At 42.3% G+C, this 17,043-nt stretch overlaps 1 protein-coding gene across 2 annotated transcripts in view; it reads right to left on the bottom strand.

The window, feature by feature from the left end:
* NKAIN4 (sodium/potassium transporting ATPase interacting 4) overlaps window positions 1-17,043 on the bottom strand; it is a 115,153-nt gene that overhangs the window by 19,106 nt on the left and 79,004 nt on the right. For both annotated transcript variants that reach the window (XM_072996747.2, XM_072996748.2), the window contains exon 5: window positions 381-441. In XM_072996747.2, coding sequence (XP_072852848.2) covers window positions 381-441 — 61 coding nt within the window. The remainder of the gene's footprint in view (window positions 1-380; window positions 442-17,043) is intronic.

Here is a 17,043-nt window from a genome sequence, read left to right as displayed (position 1 = left end):
GGTAAAGGAGTGTGATGTGGCTTCAATTTGATGCCTTTGTGTATTACCCCATTTTCTGGATTCCGAACAGTACAACGTGCCACACAAGGTAGATTACAAATCCTGTAATAAATTATAAATCAAAGATTTCCAGCCACAGTTGATGACGAGTGATATCAAAACTCTGTTTGTGATTTTGGAACCGTAACGATGGCTTCGACCAAGCAAATCAGCGTTTGACGGTGTAACCTCTGAATGGTGAACACATATGTGTGAATCCATTATTATTGATCTTACAACCATCCAAAATCCTCTATTGATAGTCACTGGCTTACAGTTCCTTACTGGAAGAGCATCGGATGAAACCCCATTGCCCAGGATCAGGACCGGCGAATACTTACAGCTGTCTTCTTCTTCCGTAAAAACACTGACAACATAACAGGCATAGACAAAGCCCACGAGCTGGAAAGAGATAAGAGCAGAGAAATGGATGAATCTCATGAATATTGCACCAAAGACTATAATCTGTGCTTTCAAGAAGATATTCATAGAAGCATTTTCCTCATGCTTGTTTGATTGCTGATTGAGACATCATATACTTCTTGTTTTTTTATTATTATTTCATTTCTCTTGCCTTTTTTTAATAGAAGGAAACATGCACATATTTTACTGTCACCGCTTAAAACAAAAAATGTCAAAAGTTGCTGCTGGGTGGGATTATGAGAGTTTTGTGTATTTTTCACATTTCAGCACTTTTTGTTTAAAACAAAAACCCAAAACCATAACAGTGCTTTTACACGAAACTAAGGACTAGAATATTTGTAAGTATTTGACAGTAATCTCCTAGCCAGCTAAGAAATCACTGGAGACTTCACCAGTTTAATACTGAGTCATTGAGTTCAGTATAGAACTAATAATGTCCATGGTGAGTTCTTAACTTGGGGCTATTTGTCTCCAAAAGTTATGTCGCTTCTACTACACCAGAGTAACTAGGAAATAAGATTTGGACCATTATTTCGTCAGTCAGTCAGAAAAGGAACCTCAGGTCTTCTATGAACTGCATTGTTTCCATTGTTGGCTTGAACATCCTGGGATCCATCACACCCAAATGAATAAAGCAAGTGGTTTGTCTCTTAATATGAGGCTCAAAAGAATCGCTTTTGGTGAAACAGGTTTTTTTGTTTCCTTCCTGGTTCATTTTTTTTTTACCAAACAATGAAAAGCATTATTCAACTTCTCCTTTCCAGTTGAGAGCCCTTGTAGCCAAATACATTCCCGAATCCCTCCCCCCCCGAGAAACCTCATTATCCTGCCTTTTGTTCAGTGATGTGATGTATGTTTCTCTTGTATTAAAAATGAATGACTTCACTTTTCAGAGCCTCCTCGTGCATCATTCTGTCTTCCTGTGGTGTGAGTAATTGTTAGATTCTAATTCCTTGTTAAAGTGGATTGAGTTCACAGTGGAAAACAAATAATTAGCGCCAACAGTAGTGTTTGAAATACAGTCGCAAGCAAGTCTGTACCAGCAAAGAATGCCGGTGCGCATCAGAGACTCTTTACACCTGGACTGGACACCATTTCATAATTGGCTGTAATAGCTTTGAAAAGCCTTTATGTTGATTGTTTGCCTTATCTCTGGTGGCATTCTTACTTATAATTCTCAAGCCTGGGTCCGGCCTCAAAGAGTGGCCGAGATGATTTCACTCTGCTACAGTTCTTGTGAGCAGATGTTGAGATGGGCCCACATCTCCGTGACCTGCACGAGCCACCCAAAAATTCTGCAGCAAAGGCAAGCATCTTAATCCCATTGATAGCTGGAACACGGCAAGGAGATCGCTGTCTCCAGGTGGCCATGACAACCTTTTGAAAAGGTCGCCTTAGCCATCTGTGGCATCGGCGTCCTTTTAGCATCCTGCAGACACACCACCGTGTGACATTTTAGGAAGAAGTATCGTTTGTTTACGAAAATGAAAAATTACTGAGGTGGATTAGGAGAAAAGCAAAACATTTCCATCACTCTGTAAGATCAGTCTGGCATAAGCCACCCTGTGGGACTCAAAAGGACGTGGAAGTGCCTTGGACACAAGAGTGCAGGAAGAAATACTTGTTGGAAATCAAAGATAAATAGGAGCTTAAACTGTTCCTAATGGCTTTCTCTCCAGTGCATCCACGCCTGTTGGGATGTGAAATTCCTTACAAACCTACCCGTGTAGGTGAAGAGTAGAGGCAGGTCGTCATGGAACTAGCCATGGTGCTGAAAGATGGCACAAATCCAGAGAACAGCCACAAGTATACTTTTTGAGCAGTCAGTGTTTAATGGCGAGGGATGGGATTTTTTTTTTGAATTAATGAACTCCTAGGCTGATAATTCAGTGGGAATACATTTATGGAGACAGCCTCCATCCGAAACCAGTCGCCCATGCACAGTGCAACGTGGCTGCAAAAAAGGAAAGTGCTGTTTTAGGATGCACTAACAGAAGTATACTCTCCAAATCCCATGAGATACTAGTCCCCCTCTATTCAGCACTGATTAGCCCACATCTAGAGTCCTCTGTCCAATTCTGGACACCATACTTTTAAGACGGATGCCAACAAACTGACGCAAATTCAGTGGGCAACAACGATGATCAGGAGACTGGAAACCGAACACTATAAGGAAAGACTGAAAGAATTGGGCATGTTTAGCCTTGAGAAAAGAAGACTGAAGGGAGATAAGATAGCACTTTGCAAATACTTGAAAAATTAGTCCTACAGGGGAGGGGCAGGATCTGTTCTTGACCCTCCCAGAGTGCAGGACAGGCAACAATAGGATCAAGTTAAAGGAAGCCAAATTTCAGTTGGATATCAGATAAAACCTCTTCACTGTTAGAGCAGTACAACAGTGGAACCAATTACCTCGGGAGGCGGTGAATGCTCCAATGCTGGAGGCATTCATATCTCTCAAATCTGCTTTGATTTGGATTCCTGCACTGAGCAGGGGGTTGGACTAGATGGCCTTAGAGCCCCCTTCCAACTCCATTATTCTATGATTCAATGATTTGTGAGTTGCAGGGAATCCTCACAAACCCCATGGTGCTACAACATACTTTTCTATGGGTGCAAAGAGAGAGTGTGGGAATGTCATGGTGGCAAGAGTTCTGCTCTACCTTCTGCTGATTTGATAGCTTCCTGTTCTGTAATTCAGATTGGAGCTGAGGAATTTCCACCAAATGATGGGACTAGGAATTCTGAAAATCTCATCCCTATATTTTCCAACAATCACTGAGCACATCCTTTGGGCTTCAGATAGGTAACAATGAACAGATATCATAACACCTCAAATGCATTGATTAATCCACCTTCATTTCACATCTCCCTCTCTCTCACTTTGTCCTTGGCTACCCAAAGTCAACTTGAAACAAAATATCTTGCCATGTTTATTTTTGAAGAACCAAGACCCAGGATTTGTGAGAAAAATATATGCTGTGTGCTTCTCCTCCATCCTTTTCTATGCAGGTATTATCAGGTAAGATAAATGCTAAGATCTTGAATTCCTTCAGGAATGGGGAGGCTTGGCCTTCAAAAGAAACTTGAGATTAAAATGAGATATAAGAACCCTCATGGCTGCCAAGGAACTAAGAGAAAGCTCTGTTTACCTCATTTTATTGGTGAAATTAACAAAATATCCCTTAGTGTTGTTGTTTGCTTACTGCATCACACTTAGGAAAGCTAAGTATCAAAATACATTAACCGATTGACATACGATTAAAAATTAATCACTGCCGAAGAAATACAAGCCTTGGATGCTGACAGTGATAACTTCATATGTCCTTGGAAGGGTAATAAGCAAATAGATTCTCCCATTTATTAATTTGCTCAGATTATTTATAACCTACTGTATCTCAAGGACTTAGGCATAGGATAATGAAATTGTAACCCAGTATATCCTAAATCTGCTGATGGAGGGCTAGAAATACAGCCCACGTAAGACCGGTGCTAGGATATCAACAACAGAGCAAGAACAACAGCAGAATCTGAAGGCTGTCACTGGGACTCACTTGTCTTCACTAATAATATATGAGCTTTTTAATTAGATAGTCATTTAACTTCATTCCTTGGAAACAGAAGACCACTTGCACTGCTGACCCAACTTGTCCAGAGACTGGGACCTTTGATCCTCCAGTTGATTTAAACTTCAATTCCCAGAACCCCACCAAGCATAGGCAGCCTTAACGAAACTGTAATGGTAGTAGTTAAGAACACCTGGAGGGCAAAGATCCTCTAGTCCAGCATGATGTTCCCCAATTAAAAGCTGATCCAATACCAATTTTTCCCAGCAAGCACTGGGGCCACTTCCTTTTCTCACAGAACGTTAGGCCTATCCTAGACCATGAAGCCTTACAAGTGAGCACAATGTAGACATGGGTCTGGTAGGCAGAATTTCTACAATGGAGAATTCTGAGATTTAGAATTAAAAAAGAAAACCCAAAACACGTGAATGGCATATATCTATTAGATATCTCTGGGAATTAACCTGCAAAATCTGCAGCTGATACTCAGCCTCCTTCCTTTATCCCCAGACGGAAGTACTCACAGCGGCATTTACTGTTTCATTTCAGGAATCCTAGTTCAACACATCTAGAGGGGCTGCTGTTTGAGGAAGACCCATAAGGAGCAATCTACACATTGCATGTGAATGCATGTTAACGTAAGTCTAAGACTCCTTTGAATAATGGAAAGCTGCTTTGGGAGATGAACATCTAGAAGGGAAATACATCATCGAAGAGAGAGCAGAATTTTGAGAAGTTCTTTTCCTCCTCTTCTAATTGCAACATGGACCCACAAGCCACTTCACAAAATGGCTGGCTGGAAGAAAGAAGCATTAGCCAGAATCCTATCAGCCATGCCTACCAGCCTAACTCAATCAGCACGACTGCTGTTGGTGAATTGCCACAAATTAAGAAGTCAGGAATAGGCATTTCCTGTTGACCAACATCACACACAGCATCTAATGCCTTTGCTTACTTCTTAACCTACAGCAATTTGTCGATAAGATTTATGCCTATTGCATTACACTGACATAAAAGTGTCACAGGATTCTTACTTTCTATAGGAGAGGACAGACTCACAGAATCATGGAATTGTGGAGCTGGAAGGAGCCTATCAGGCCATCGAGTCCAACCCCGCCTGCTTGATGCAGGAATTCAAATGAAAGCAGATCTGATCGATGGTTGTTTATTTTTCTCTTGAAGGCCTCCAGCGTTGGAGTGCTCACCAACTGCCAAGATGCTGTAATTGGTTCCATTGTCATACTGCTCTAACAGTTAAGAAGTTTTGCATACTCACTCGGTGAGACAGATAGCCTACTCTAAACTCTAAGCACTAAACGAGCTGCCTTCAAAACCTTTAATATATAACAAACAGATGTTGAAGAGGAATATAACAGCTAGGACATGATACTGAAACAGACAAATATTTCAATCAGTTCATTCCAGATGAGCCAAAAGGACCAACCTCATGTCAAAGGAGTCACTATTTCCATCTAAGACTCTGTTAAAGAGACCGATCTTGGATGCTCTCATTTGAATGTCTTCCTCATTATGTCTTAGAACAGGATTTAGCCATGTGTCCTTCCCCCCAGCTTGCTTTCTGCAAAATCATTTCTGAAATAGAAAATCGGGATCCTCACAGCGTACGTAGCTCTGATGGGCCTTCTGCTATATCCCGGTGACTGGGAGAATACTTAGGAAAGGGACATGAAGGTGAGAGAAAAAGAGGCGGGCAATAAAGAAGATTCTACTTCCTGGGGAACAGGAATTAAGCCCTTATGACCTCGGTTTTGGGAACAGAATACAGGTCTTCAGGAGGGAAAATGAAAAGGCTAAACCCTTGTAGTGAAAATCTATATTTGTTATCTGACCTTGCATTTCACTGTAGGCCACTGGAAGACTTTGCCTTTGGAACTCCTATTTTTTCAGCCTCGGATTTTTTGTACACAAAGATTTGAAAGGAAAAAAAAAAAGGTTTGGTTCCCGAGAAATTTTGTTTAGAAAGGCTCTTGGGGATTTTATTTTCTAGCTCAGGCACCTTGTTTGCAATTTAAGTGTTGGGGGGGCTTGTTGGGTCGCACCCAATTTGAGCTGAGTTTGTATTATTTTTTTATTAGATTTTAAATTTCAAACCTTTGTAAAATATATTGGATTTGCGGTATTCATTTAGAAAACAGCCCTGCAGAGCCCAGAAACCAACAAACCAACACAGAGGAATGAGGGCCTTTTTAGATGACCTAATAAATAAAGGTATTATCAAAAGATGGATTTTGTCCCGAAAACTGTAGTTTTCAATCCTGTTAGGTGCCCGTCTTGGCCCTGTGCTTCTGATCCCCTTCTTCCTCCCACCCTGATCTGCCAACTTTGTTTCAACACATGCTGCTTAGTGTTTAGAAACCTTTGCTCTGCTTTGACCTTATTCCCCACGGTGAATTTCTAAGACGGGGTTCCATCAATAATGAATTACACTCTATTCCATTGTTCAGTTTTCCCACTTTTACCCAACCCTTTCAGCTCATATGGAATGGAGAACTTCCAAGAGCAGATGGGTTCGGGGGAGAACCCATTCTATGAACACCACCCTTTCCATGTGGTCTGAGCTCGGTTATAATTAAATCCGAGACCTTAGGGATGTTGCGAATGCCTGAAAGCTGTGCTACAATGTGCTTTCTGCATGAAATATAAATGATATAAAGCCAATGGTGGTAAGAGCCAACCCTTGTCTGTAATATCTGATCAGTGCAAAGACAGAAACGTCACACTGATGTGTCTCAGAAAAAAATAAAGGTAGGGAAGAAAATTCAAAATCCATGTGAAGCAGTACCTTTATTAGCCCAACCCAAATAGCATGGAAACTGTCAGACTCCACAGAACTCTTCATCAGACCACTTTAAGTTGTGGCCCTCTAAACGTTGTACAGCAGCTTCCATCATGAGTTACTACTGGCTATACTGACCAGGGTTAATGGAAGTTGTAGTCCAATAACATCTGGAGGGCTATGACCTGTTCAGCTCCAGGCCAGATGGTAGACAAAGCAAGGTGATTGTATAATGGTTGTTGTGGGTTTTTCAGGCTCTTTGGCCATGTTCTGAAGGTTGTTCTTCCTAACATTTCTCCAGTCTCGGTGGCGGGCATCTTGAGAGGACAGCACTCTGTGCTCTGGTGTAGTTTGCTTGGGAGTGGAGTATTTATGGCTGTGAGATAGGCTTTTGTCCTTTGTGTCATTAGCTGGTCTTTTGTGTGTAGTGATCCCCAGTCCTTCGTTGACCTTTTGCACGCTGTATTTTTCAGAGCTGGAAGCCAAGTTTTGTTGGGTTTCAAACTTTCCTCTCTTTTGTTGAAGTTCTGCTGGTGCTTGTGGATTTCAATGGCTTCCTTGCGCAGTCTAATGTAATGATTCTTGTGGAGTCTGACATAAGCAATCATGAAGACGCTGGCCACAAAAACTGGAGAAACGTTAGGAAGAACAACCTTCAGAACACGGCCAAAGAGCCTGAAAAACCCACAACAACCATTAGATTCTGGACATGAAAGCCTTCGCGAATACAGTAATTGTATAACTTTCTGCAACTGTGGTTAACCAATGAGTTGCTGGGATGATTCTACTAGCCCACCTCGGTGTGTGGCTGAGATGTACCCAAACACATTCTCAATTAGCTGCAATTAACCATGATAAGTTAAGCAAACTGTATGAGAACACCAGTAAGATTCCAGCCACTGCTTTGTCAGAATCAATGTTTTAAGTGTGCCACTGTTCCATTGTTGCACATTACATCATTTTATACTGTAATTTAAAAAATATGAATTTAATCATAATTAATAATTACAGGCACACATGTACACACACACACACACACACACACACACACACACACACACACACACACGCATCTAGCTCAGATAGAGATGAAACCAAACTCTGAGATTGTTTTAAATAGAGATGCCATAAGTTGATGCAATGCATGCCACCACGAGCCATAGATTGTGCCAAATTTTTTACCACCCAGGTCCCCAACCATGAAGGCATTTCATGTGTGCGTTATGTATATGTGTGTGCATGCATGTACAGCAGAAAAGAAAGTACCTTAATCGTCTCAAAATGTCCTGGAAAGTCTTCTAATAAAGAACATCTATAACCACCAATAACAATGGATTTCATGGGATTGGGTGGGAGTGGATGGAGAGTTTTATATATATATCCATTCTTGTTGCTGGTGGTAGATGTTCTTTGTTAGAAAACTTTCCAGGACAGAACTTTATATATACTGTATATAAAACTCCCCGTATATTTTCTTGTTGTCTCAGCATGGAACATGTAGCTTTTGAGCCGTTGACTCCCTGTATTATGCCACCATCCATCAAGGCGTTTGCCCACAGAAGAAGATGCTTCAAGGTCAACAGAGACAGGAAATTATCAAGAAGAGAATTAGGACAATGGAAAGAAGAGAGGCAAGCAGAGAAAAAAGAAAAAAAACTTGAACGCTGAGCGCCTGCTGTGATCTAAAAGGTGCTGAACCAGCCTGGCTTGTAACAGATTGAAAATGTACTTTCTATGATAAATGTATTCCATTAAAATTCTATTAAAAAGGGAAGCAGCCTAGAACTTTTGACCCACCAAGTCAAATACAGCCCACCAGCCCTACAGGACAGATACATGAACTGAAACCTAGATCTAGTGAATTGCATAAAGGTTGAGGAAGGGCGCACTGTGAAGACAGCATATGTGTGGCTGGTTGTGTGCACTTTTCTTGTGTCATGGCTGTGCAATCCTGGAAGACATTCGAGGTTGGAAAAGTTCCTTATTTGGTCCAGATTGTCCAGCCTATAATCCAAACCCCACAATTTTCTCGAGTACTAACTATAGCAATGTAGGGACGTGGTGGCACTGTGGGTTAAACCGCAGAAGCCTCTGTGCTGCAAGGTCAGAAGACCTGCCGCCGTAAGATTGAATCCACAGGATGGAGTGAGCTCCCATCGCTTCTCCCAGCTCCTGCCCACCTAGCCCTTCGAAAGCATGTAAAAATGTGAGTCGATAAACAGGTACCACGTCAGCGGGAAGGTAACTGTGTTCCGTGTCTAGTCACACTGGCCACGTGACCACAGAAACTGTTTTCCAACAAATGCTGTCTCTATGGCTTGGAAACAGGGATGAGCACCGTGCCCTAGAGTCAGACACGACTGGACTCAATGTCAAGGGAAACCTTTGCCTTTACCTAACTATAGCAATATTTAAGCTAGGGATGGACAATGTCTCTCTATCTCTCTTTTACACACAATAATTTTAGACTGCACTTCCTCTCAGCCCAAGCAATAATAGATAGTTGCAAAAGATGATGGGAAACACCATTCATCAGTAACAAACAATGGGTGACTTCCACTGCTCATCTTGCTTCAGGTAATGTCTGAGAGGTTTTTGAGTATCTTAGACTCGATAGGCTGTGACCTCAGGGGCCACCATGACAGATCTGATCTTTAGCATGGATCACCAAGAAGCAAAAACAATAGCAAGGCAAAATGATCCAACAAAATCTAAAACTCAGCCAATCATTGGAGGATACCCATTTGACTTCTAAAGGCTTGACTTTCTGCAGAAATGCTGGGTTGGTGGCACTCACTGTGATGCCACTGAGTGGGTTTGGTTGATGTTTCCTATCTTCTCTAGTATGAGGCCTGCCGGAGATGACCAGCCTTGAGTGGTGAAAGGGGAAATCCAGACCCTTCAGAGCCGGTACTTGTTTGGTAAACTACCACCACCATGTCATTGGGAGGTCAGCTCCAACAGTTACAGATAATGGAGCACTGAAACTTCCTGCATAGATCCTCCGGAGGCATTGCTAATGAACAGGAAGAGAAAGAATGTGGAATGTGGAATGCAGAAATGATGCCAATATTTGGGCATGAGAGTGGATCAGGAAAGTTTGTATTTACTGGGTCAAGTCAGACAGAGGCATTATGATGGATAAACATTTCCCAATAACGTAGTCTAAACAGCCGAGCAGAGAAAAACTGTCTTCGTTGGAGCTGCCTGCAGTAATTGTTTTTATTATGCATTCCTGTTTTTGGTTCAGTCTGTACTTTGAAAAATTCCACGTAGACGTGTAAAAGAGAAACTGTTTGATTATTTGGGGAGAATCACTTTACACATATTCTGTGTCTCCGTGTTAGTATTTCTCTTACTTATGAAAGTAATAAAGTGTATCGTTCTATTACTAAGATTCACTCTGTGCTCTGTTTTGCAATCCCCAGCCAGCAAATGGGGATCAAGTCTTCTCCTACACTGGTTGAAGTCGAGGTGGGGGTCATAACCGTTATTGCTTCAGGCATTTCTTCTTTTTTTTAAATATACGATTGACACTGGATGAGAAGCACCACTATGGCTATGCCAGCTAGGGGATTCTGGGAGTTGTAATCCAAAATTAACTTTTTCTGCTCTGAACAAAGATTCCCATTACTGTAGTTCCTTTAACATGGAAATCGAGAATCTGTTAACTGAAAAGGCCTGATTCCCACGAAATGCTTAACGAAACCAAACTGATCTATGTTGCCAGAGGCTGTTCACTGAACATCATCTGTGTAACTGCCTGGAAATGTAAATTTACCATTTTGAAAGGCAGAGATTCCACCGTGTAATTTCAAATCTTTGAATTATACATGACTTCAACTGGCATGGTTCATACAGAGCTTCATGAAATCAGATCCTCTTTTTCTTTCAGCGAATGGAGATTTTTTTTTTACTCAAATTAAAGTTTCTTTGAGAGGAAAATGGTGTGATAAATGATAAATCATCACACATAGCCCCCGTCCTTCAGCTTTCCAGGGAGAGGCACCCTAACCAGACTTTAAGAAATAATGTTCTTCAAACAGTCGACGGTCAAATTCCTACATTAAAGTTCCTTTCCAAGCACCCAGTTTTTAATATTTTAATTAGAAACTGGAGAAAGAACTGAAATAAGAGGGAAATGATAAGGAGGTGGAGTGGAATTAAGAGAGGAGATTAGAAGAGCTGCACTGGAAAAGCCCGGCTGAGCTTTTACCGAGAGACCTACCTCATCATTATTCACTATACGATGTTAAAAGGGAATCAAGTGGGCAGTGCCGGGTATCAACCATTCTTAATTCAACCTACTGTTCTCTGAAATAGTGGAAAACAAGCTTTCACAGAGCTTTTTCCTCTGTTTTCCAGGAAATGAATCATCAGCCTTAGCACAGGCAGGATTGAGATTAAGGGGAAAGAAAGTTCACTGCATTACCTGGAAGAAAAGACTTGTTGCTTTAATATGAAGAAAAGGACAAAACTAAATGGCTGAACACATGCCTCGCCTGACGAGGTTACATCCTCCAGTCCCTGGCAGTGGAAGTAACAAAAGATCTTAAGGAGCAAAAAAATTTGGTACTCTGCCTAAATTCTTGCAACACTCGTGCCTCCAAATACCAATTTGCTGGAGGATATACAATTGTCAGTGAACTGCCATCATTTTATAAAATAACCTTATAACTTCAGAGCTAGAAGGGATCCTATGGATCATCAAGTCCAGCCCCTGTCAAGGAGTCACGGTGGGGAATTGAACCCCCAACCAGACCTAAACCGCTGAGCTAACATGCCCTGCTTCTTATTGGTGTCCAGAGTTGCAACTAGCAATTGCATCAGGGGGTTCACTACCCTATCGGCTAAGCTTTGATCCATGTGAGATTAGCATACTGTATGTAGGAAGAAGGTGGAGAAATGAGAAGAAATATCTGGATCTTGAGTGCATGATGGCTGCATTGGGTTCCCACTAAGCGTGCCTTTTGTTCTGCCCTAGGCATCACAGAAGCAGGAAATATACATCCTTGTGGCAAATGTATTTCGACCCTTCCAGCAGCAAATTTTTGAGCCCCTTAAATTTCAATACTTGCCATATATCTTGCTATTTGATTTTTCCTGACTAAACACAGAACTTTGTAATTATCTTTCTAAAATGCATTTGGTTTGCACTTTCACAGTATTCTTCCTCTTTTCCCAAGTCTTGACATCTCTAGGGCCACACAACAAATTCTGTTTCCTTTATCATGAAGAACAAAGGACTAATGAAGAAGGAAAATAATATGGGAGAGAGGATGCCCAAGATCTCTTACTGGCAGCTGAAAGTTCTCACCAGCTATGGTTAACGAAGAAATTGGGACAGACAGTGATGCACAGATGGCCAAGGGTAACCTTTGCTTTCCCCACACTTCTTTTGCTGGCCAGCAATTATTACTGGTGAAAATGTAACATATGCTGATGGCTCTCATTCTAGTTTCCACATCTGCTGTCAAAGCTGCCATCTTTTTGCAAGTGCTCGAAGCCGTCATTTGTCATGGAAACGGCTAACGAGCAAGGCAGGTGTTCCCTCTAATGGTGAGACATTTCCAGCCTCCATTTGACAAGACAGAGTCTTAAAAAGATGGCTTGTCCTTCCTCATTCCTAGAGCCACCACATGGGTACTTGTCACTTATAAAGTTCAGAACCCAACCCCAACGTGGTGTGGACAACCATCATAGTGGTGGAACAAGAACCACAGTCCTCCCCATGGTCACATTGTTCATTGAAAATGCACATTCTCAACAGTCTTTCCATCATCTGGAAGTAACCTGAAGCTTCCATCAAATAGATGGAGCTCTACAGACAGCGCTGGGGGGCTGGCACTCTTTGGCAATTTCTGAAGCTTATGAAGTAGCAGAGGTCTTGATGAGGGCTATGTCCAGGAGGAGCTGCTTCTCTTTGTTCCCAGTACCTGTCCAGTGGCTGAAAACCTGTTGCTCAGCATAGTAAGTTGCAACTACCATATACCTGTTGAATCAATGGAATCTATGGAGGAGCTGACTCAGAAAATCCCCCCCAGATTCAATGTTAGTTACAACTAACTACACTAAGCAACAGGGTTTCAGCCAACAATAGGGGAGGGGGAAGCAACCCTCTTGATTTTCTGTCCCTCCAGACCATCAGGTGAGACAAAAGGAACAAATGAAGCAACAGAGCTGAAGAGGAAGTAGATGTCCTTTTTCGGAGCCCCTGAAACATAGCACCTAGCACTGTCTTGTAGGATCCAAGCCCTACCTCCAGATGCTGGAACTCTTGAGCCCTAGTGCTATGCACTAATGGGGTGGTACAGAAGAGGAAGGAAGGAAGGAAGGAAGGAAGGAAGGAAGGAAGGAAGGAAGGAAGGAAGGAAGGAAGGAAGGAAGGAAGGAAGGAAGGAAGGAAGGAAGGAAGGAAGGAAGGAAGGAAGGAAGGAAGGAAGGAAGGAAGGAAGGAAGGAAGGAAGGAAGGAAGGAAGGAAGGAAGGAAGGAAGGGTGGGTGGGTGGATGGATGGATGGATGGATGATATAAAAGGGAGCCAGGAACATGCAAATGTGTAAGCTCTGCTGTGTTCTGTAACATCAAAACCCCTTGTGCTCAAATTTTCAGCACAAAGGTCTGTAGCAGACTCCACAAGCCCATTCAGCTAAATGCACTTATGCAGCTAATATAATTCCAAACCCAGCCTTATTTAAATTTCTGATTATGGGAGCTCTGTAACCATGTTTAGCCAAATTCACTTACAGGGCCTCCTGTAGATCTCTGTGTTGCTAATACTGCAGTGCAGTGAGCATTGGGTTGGGGAGCTTAGATGCCATAACCCATTCCCAGTCCCACTTTAAGCCCATTGTAGGTCCAGGTGAACAACTGAATAGGGCTGTGCCCTCTCTAAAAACTAAGCATGCATACATTTATCAGTCTTGTTTTCTTTTTCTTTTTTAAATACTGTACATCCCATGTTCTTTCTATCCTGTTTATGAAGAGACTTGAAATTTTTGGTGTATTATTCTTTTTTGTTAAAGAACTGAATTTCTCACTTGTCTGCAGAAGTCAAATTCAATAGATAAAACAACTGTTCCAAGGATGGGAAAAGCTGGATTGCACCTGCCTATCATTTAACATGGAACTCTGACGCAGGAGAAACCGAAGGAAGGAAGGAAGGAAGGAAGGAAGGAAGGAAGGAAGGAAGGAAGGAAGGAAGGAAGGAAGGAAGGAAGGAAGGAAGGAAGGAAGGAAGGAAGGAAGGAAGGAAGGAAGGAAGGAAGGAAGGAAGGAAGGAAGGAAGGAAGGAAGGAAGGAAGGAAGGAAGGAAGGAAGGAAGGAAGGAAGGGTGGATGGATGGATGGATGGATGGATGGATGGATGGATGGATGGATGGATGGATGGATGGATGGATGGATGGATGGATGGATGGATGGATGGATGGATGGATGGATGGATGGATGGATGGATGGATGATATAAAGATGAATGGAAGGAAGAAGGAAGACATGTCAACCTAATTGAAGAAAAAACACTATTAAAAACAAGATTTTTTTTAGAGCTAAGCATGGATAGCTTAGAGACTTGGCATAGCTCAGTGAGCAGAAGTACCAGGGTTGAGAATTTAAATCCCAGGAGAAGGGCCAGCTGAGGTCAACCAGAAAGGTTATGTGTCCTGGCACCTACATGGTCTTGAGCATGCTGTACGGTCTCAAAAGGCCACCAGAAGAAAGGACTGGTAAACTACCTCCAAGTACCGTGCACTTAAGAAAACTTTGGGAAGGGTTGCTACATGTCACAATCAACATGACAACACACAACTTAATTTAATTTTAATGGATGTGTGAATCCATCCATTCTCCACCCACATTCATTTCCTCCCCAAAACTCAAGTTCTACCTCTCTTGCTCCTACCAACATTTGCAAACGTTTTCTTGGTATCAGAGAGAGAGAAAGAGAAACTAAAAGCTTTCCCGTTTCTACCAACAACTCATTATCAACTTGCTTTTTCTATATGCCCAACTAGACATGAAACTCAGCCATTAATTTCCTTCAGTGCAGAGGGATGATGGAGGTGATTCTGTTTTGTTATACACAGTGCCATCCTGGCACGTTCAATTCTAATCAATTTTATCTGACTCAAGCCTTTGCGGACTGCAGCCTCATTTACTATAATGCATACTCTATGAATATTTTGTTATGTCCTGTGAAATATTGCTCCTGCCAGCAGGAGGAAAAAAGGAAAGGAAAGAGAAAATACTATAGAACTATAAAGGTCTAGGCCTGTTTTAGCCTCCTTAAAAGTAGACCACATGAACCTGATAAGCTGCCTTTGAAACTCCCCCTCTTTCCAAGGTTTATGATGTGAAATCTTACCATGATCCTCATCCCCATCATTATCTTGATCACTGGCTGGAATCTCATTGTTCACGTAGCTTGCTTAAAGAACTATCTATCTCCTGAGAAATCTATATGTGGGACAGGAAGCAACAGTTAGAACTGGATATGGAACAACTGACTGGTTCAAAATTGGGAAAGGAGTCCGACAAGGCTGTATATTGCCTCCCTGCTTATTTAACTTATATGCAGAATACATCATGCAATAGGCTGGACTGGAGGAATCCCAAGCCAGAATCAAGACTGCTGGAAGAAATATCAACAACCTCCGAAATGCAGATGATACCACTCTGATGGCAGAAAGTGAAGAGGAATTAAGGAACCTTGTAATGAGAGTGAAAGAGGAGAGTGCAAAAAACGGTCTGAAGCTCAACATCAAAAAAAAGATCATGGCCACTGGTCCCATCACCTCCTGGCAAATAGAAGGGGAAGATATGGAGGCAGTGACAGATTTTACTTTCTTGGGCTCCACTGCAGATGGTGACAGCAGCCACGGAATTAAAAGACACCTGCTTCTTGGGAGGAAAGCGATGACAAACCTCGACAACATCTTAAAAAGCAGAGACTTCACCTTGCTGACAAATATCCACATAGTCAAAGCTATGGTTTTTCCAGTAATGATGTATGGAAGTGAAAGCTGGACCATAAAGAAGGCTGAACACCGAAGAACAGATGCTTTTGAATTGCGGTGCTGGAGGAGACTCCTGAGAGTCCCCTGGACTGCAAGGAGAACAAACCTATCTGTTCTGAAGGAAATCAAACCTGAGTGCTCACTAGAAAGACAGATCCTGATGCTGAGGCTCCAATCCTTTGGCCATCTCATGAGAAGAGAAGATTCCCTGGAAAAGACCCTGATGTGGGAAAGTGTGAAGGCAAGAGGAGAAGGGAACAACAGAGGATGAGAGGGTTGGACAGGGTCACCGAAGCGACCAACATGAATTTGACCCAACTGCGGGAGGCAGTGGAAGACAGGAGGGCCTGTCCACGGAGTCACGAAGAGTCAGACACGACTAAACAACTAAACAACAGAATGGTTGGCTCTAATTATCACTTGAGGGACATCTATGCCTGCTGCCCTACTCATGCCTGAGAGGCAGAGCTTTATCACCCTTTACCTGGAGTTGGCCATTCATAAGGGAAGATGAAATGCAAAGCAGGGAAAACACATATGCTTGTATGGATGCTTTCTCTGCTTGATGTAATGCATCAACTCGTTTTTATGTTAACGACAAAAAGAGCTTCAAACACACATGCAGAGAGAGAGAGAGAGAGAGAGAGAGAGAGAGAGAGAGAGAATCTTGCAATTAGCTCTGAGCTTCCCCCTCTTACAGAAACCTAGAAGAGGAGGAGAGAAACAGGTCATATCCCTTGTGTTGTCTCTCTGTTTTTGTTTTGTTTTTTTTACTACTGAGGGCAGCAGGATCAATACTGCAACATCCAAAATAACTGGTACGTCTCACTGCTAAAATTCACGTTTAAACCAGATTAAGAAAACAGATGAGGCTGATGTTAACCCTCAGAGACTGTGGCTGTGAAGCCTGGTCAACCATTTTCACACAAAATCTGATTAAAGTCAGCCCTGTTTCCCAGTCTTCCCCTTGAGGGCTTTCTTCAAACCCCATCTGCAGGAAATGAAAAAAAAAAGACTCTTCTCCTCTCAGACAGCAGGACTATGAATGTCTCATCCAGCCCCATCTCCATTTGGGAGTCTGTCTTCCCAATAGAGAGCCTTACGAACTGACTATTCAGAAACTCTTTAACTTTAGCACAGGAGAATGGCGCTCATCACCTATCTTGGGCTCCTCCTGATCAGGAGAAAGCGAACCCGAGACATTATA

This window comes from Pogona vitticeps, chromosome 4, assembly GCF_051106095.1.
Source record: "Pogona vitticeps strain Pit_001003342236 chromosome 4, PviZW2.1, whole genome shotgun sequence".
In the NCBI taxonomy this organism is placed as follows: domain Eukaryota; kingdom Metazoa; phylum Chordata; class Lepidosauria; order Squamata; family Agamidae; genus Pogona; species Pogona vitticeps.
The sequence above is the reverse complement of the archived record's forward strand: the minus strand, read 5'-3'. Positions and strand labels throughout refer to the sequence as shown.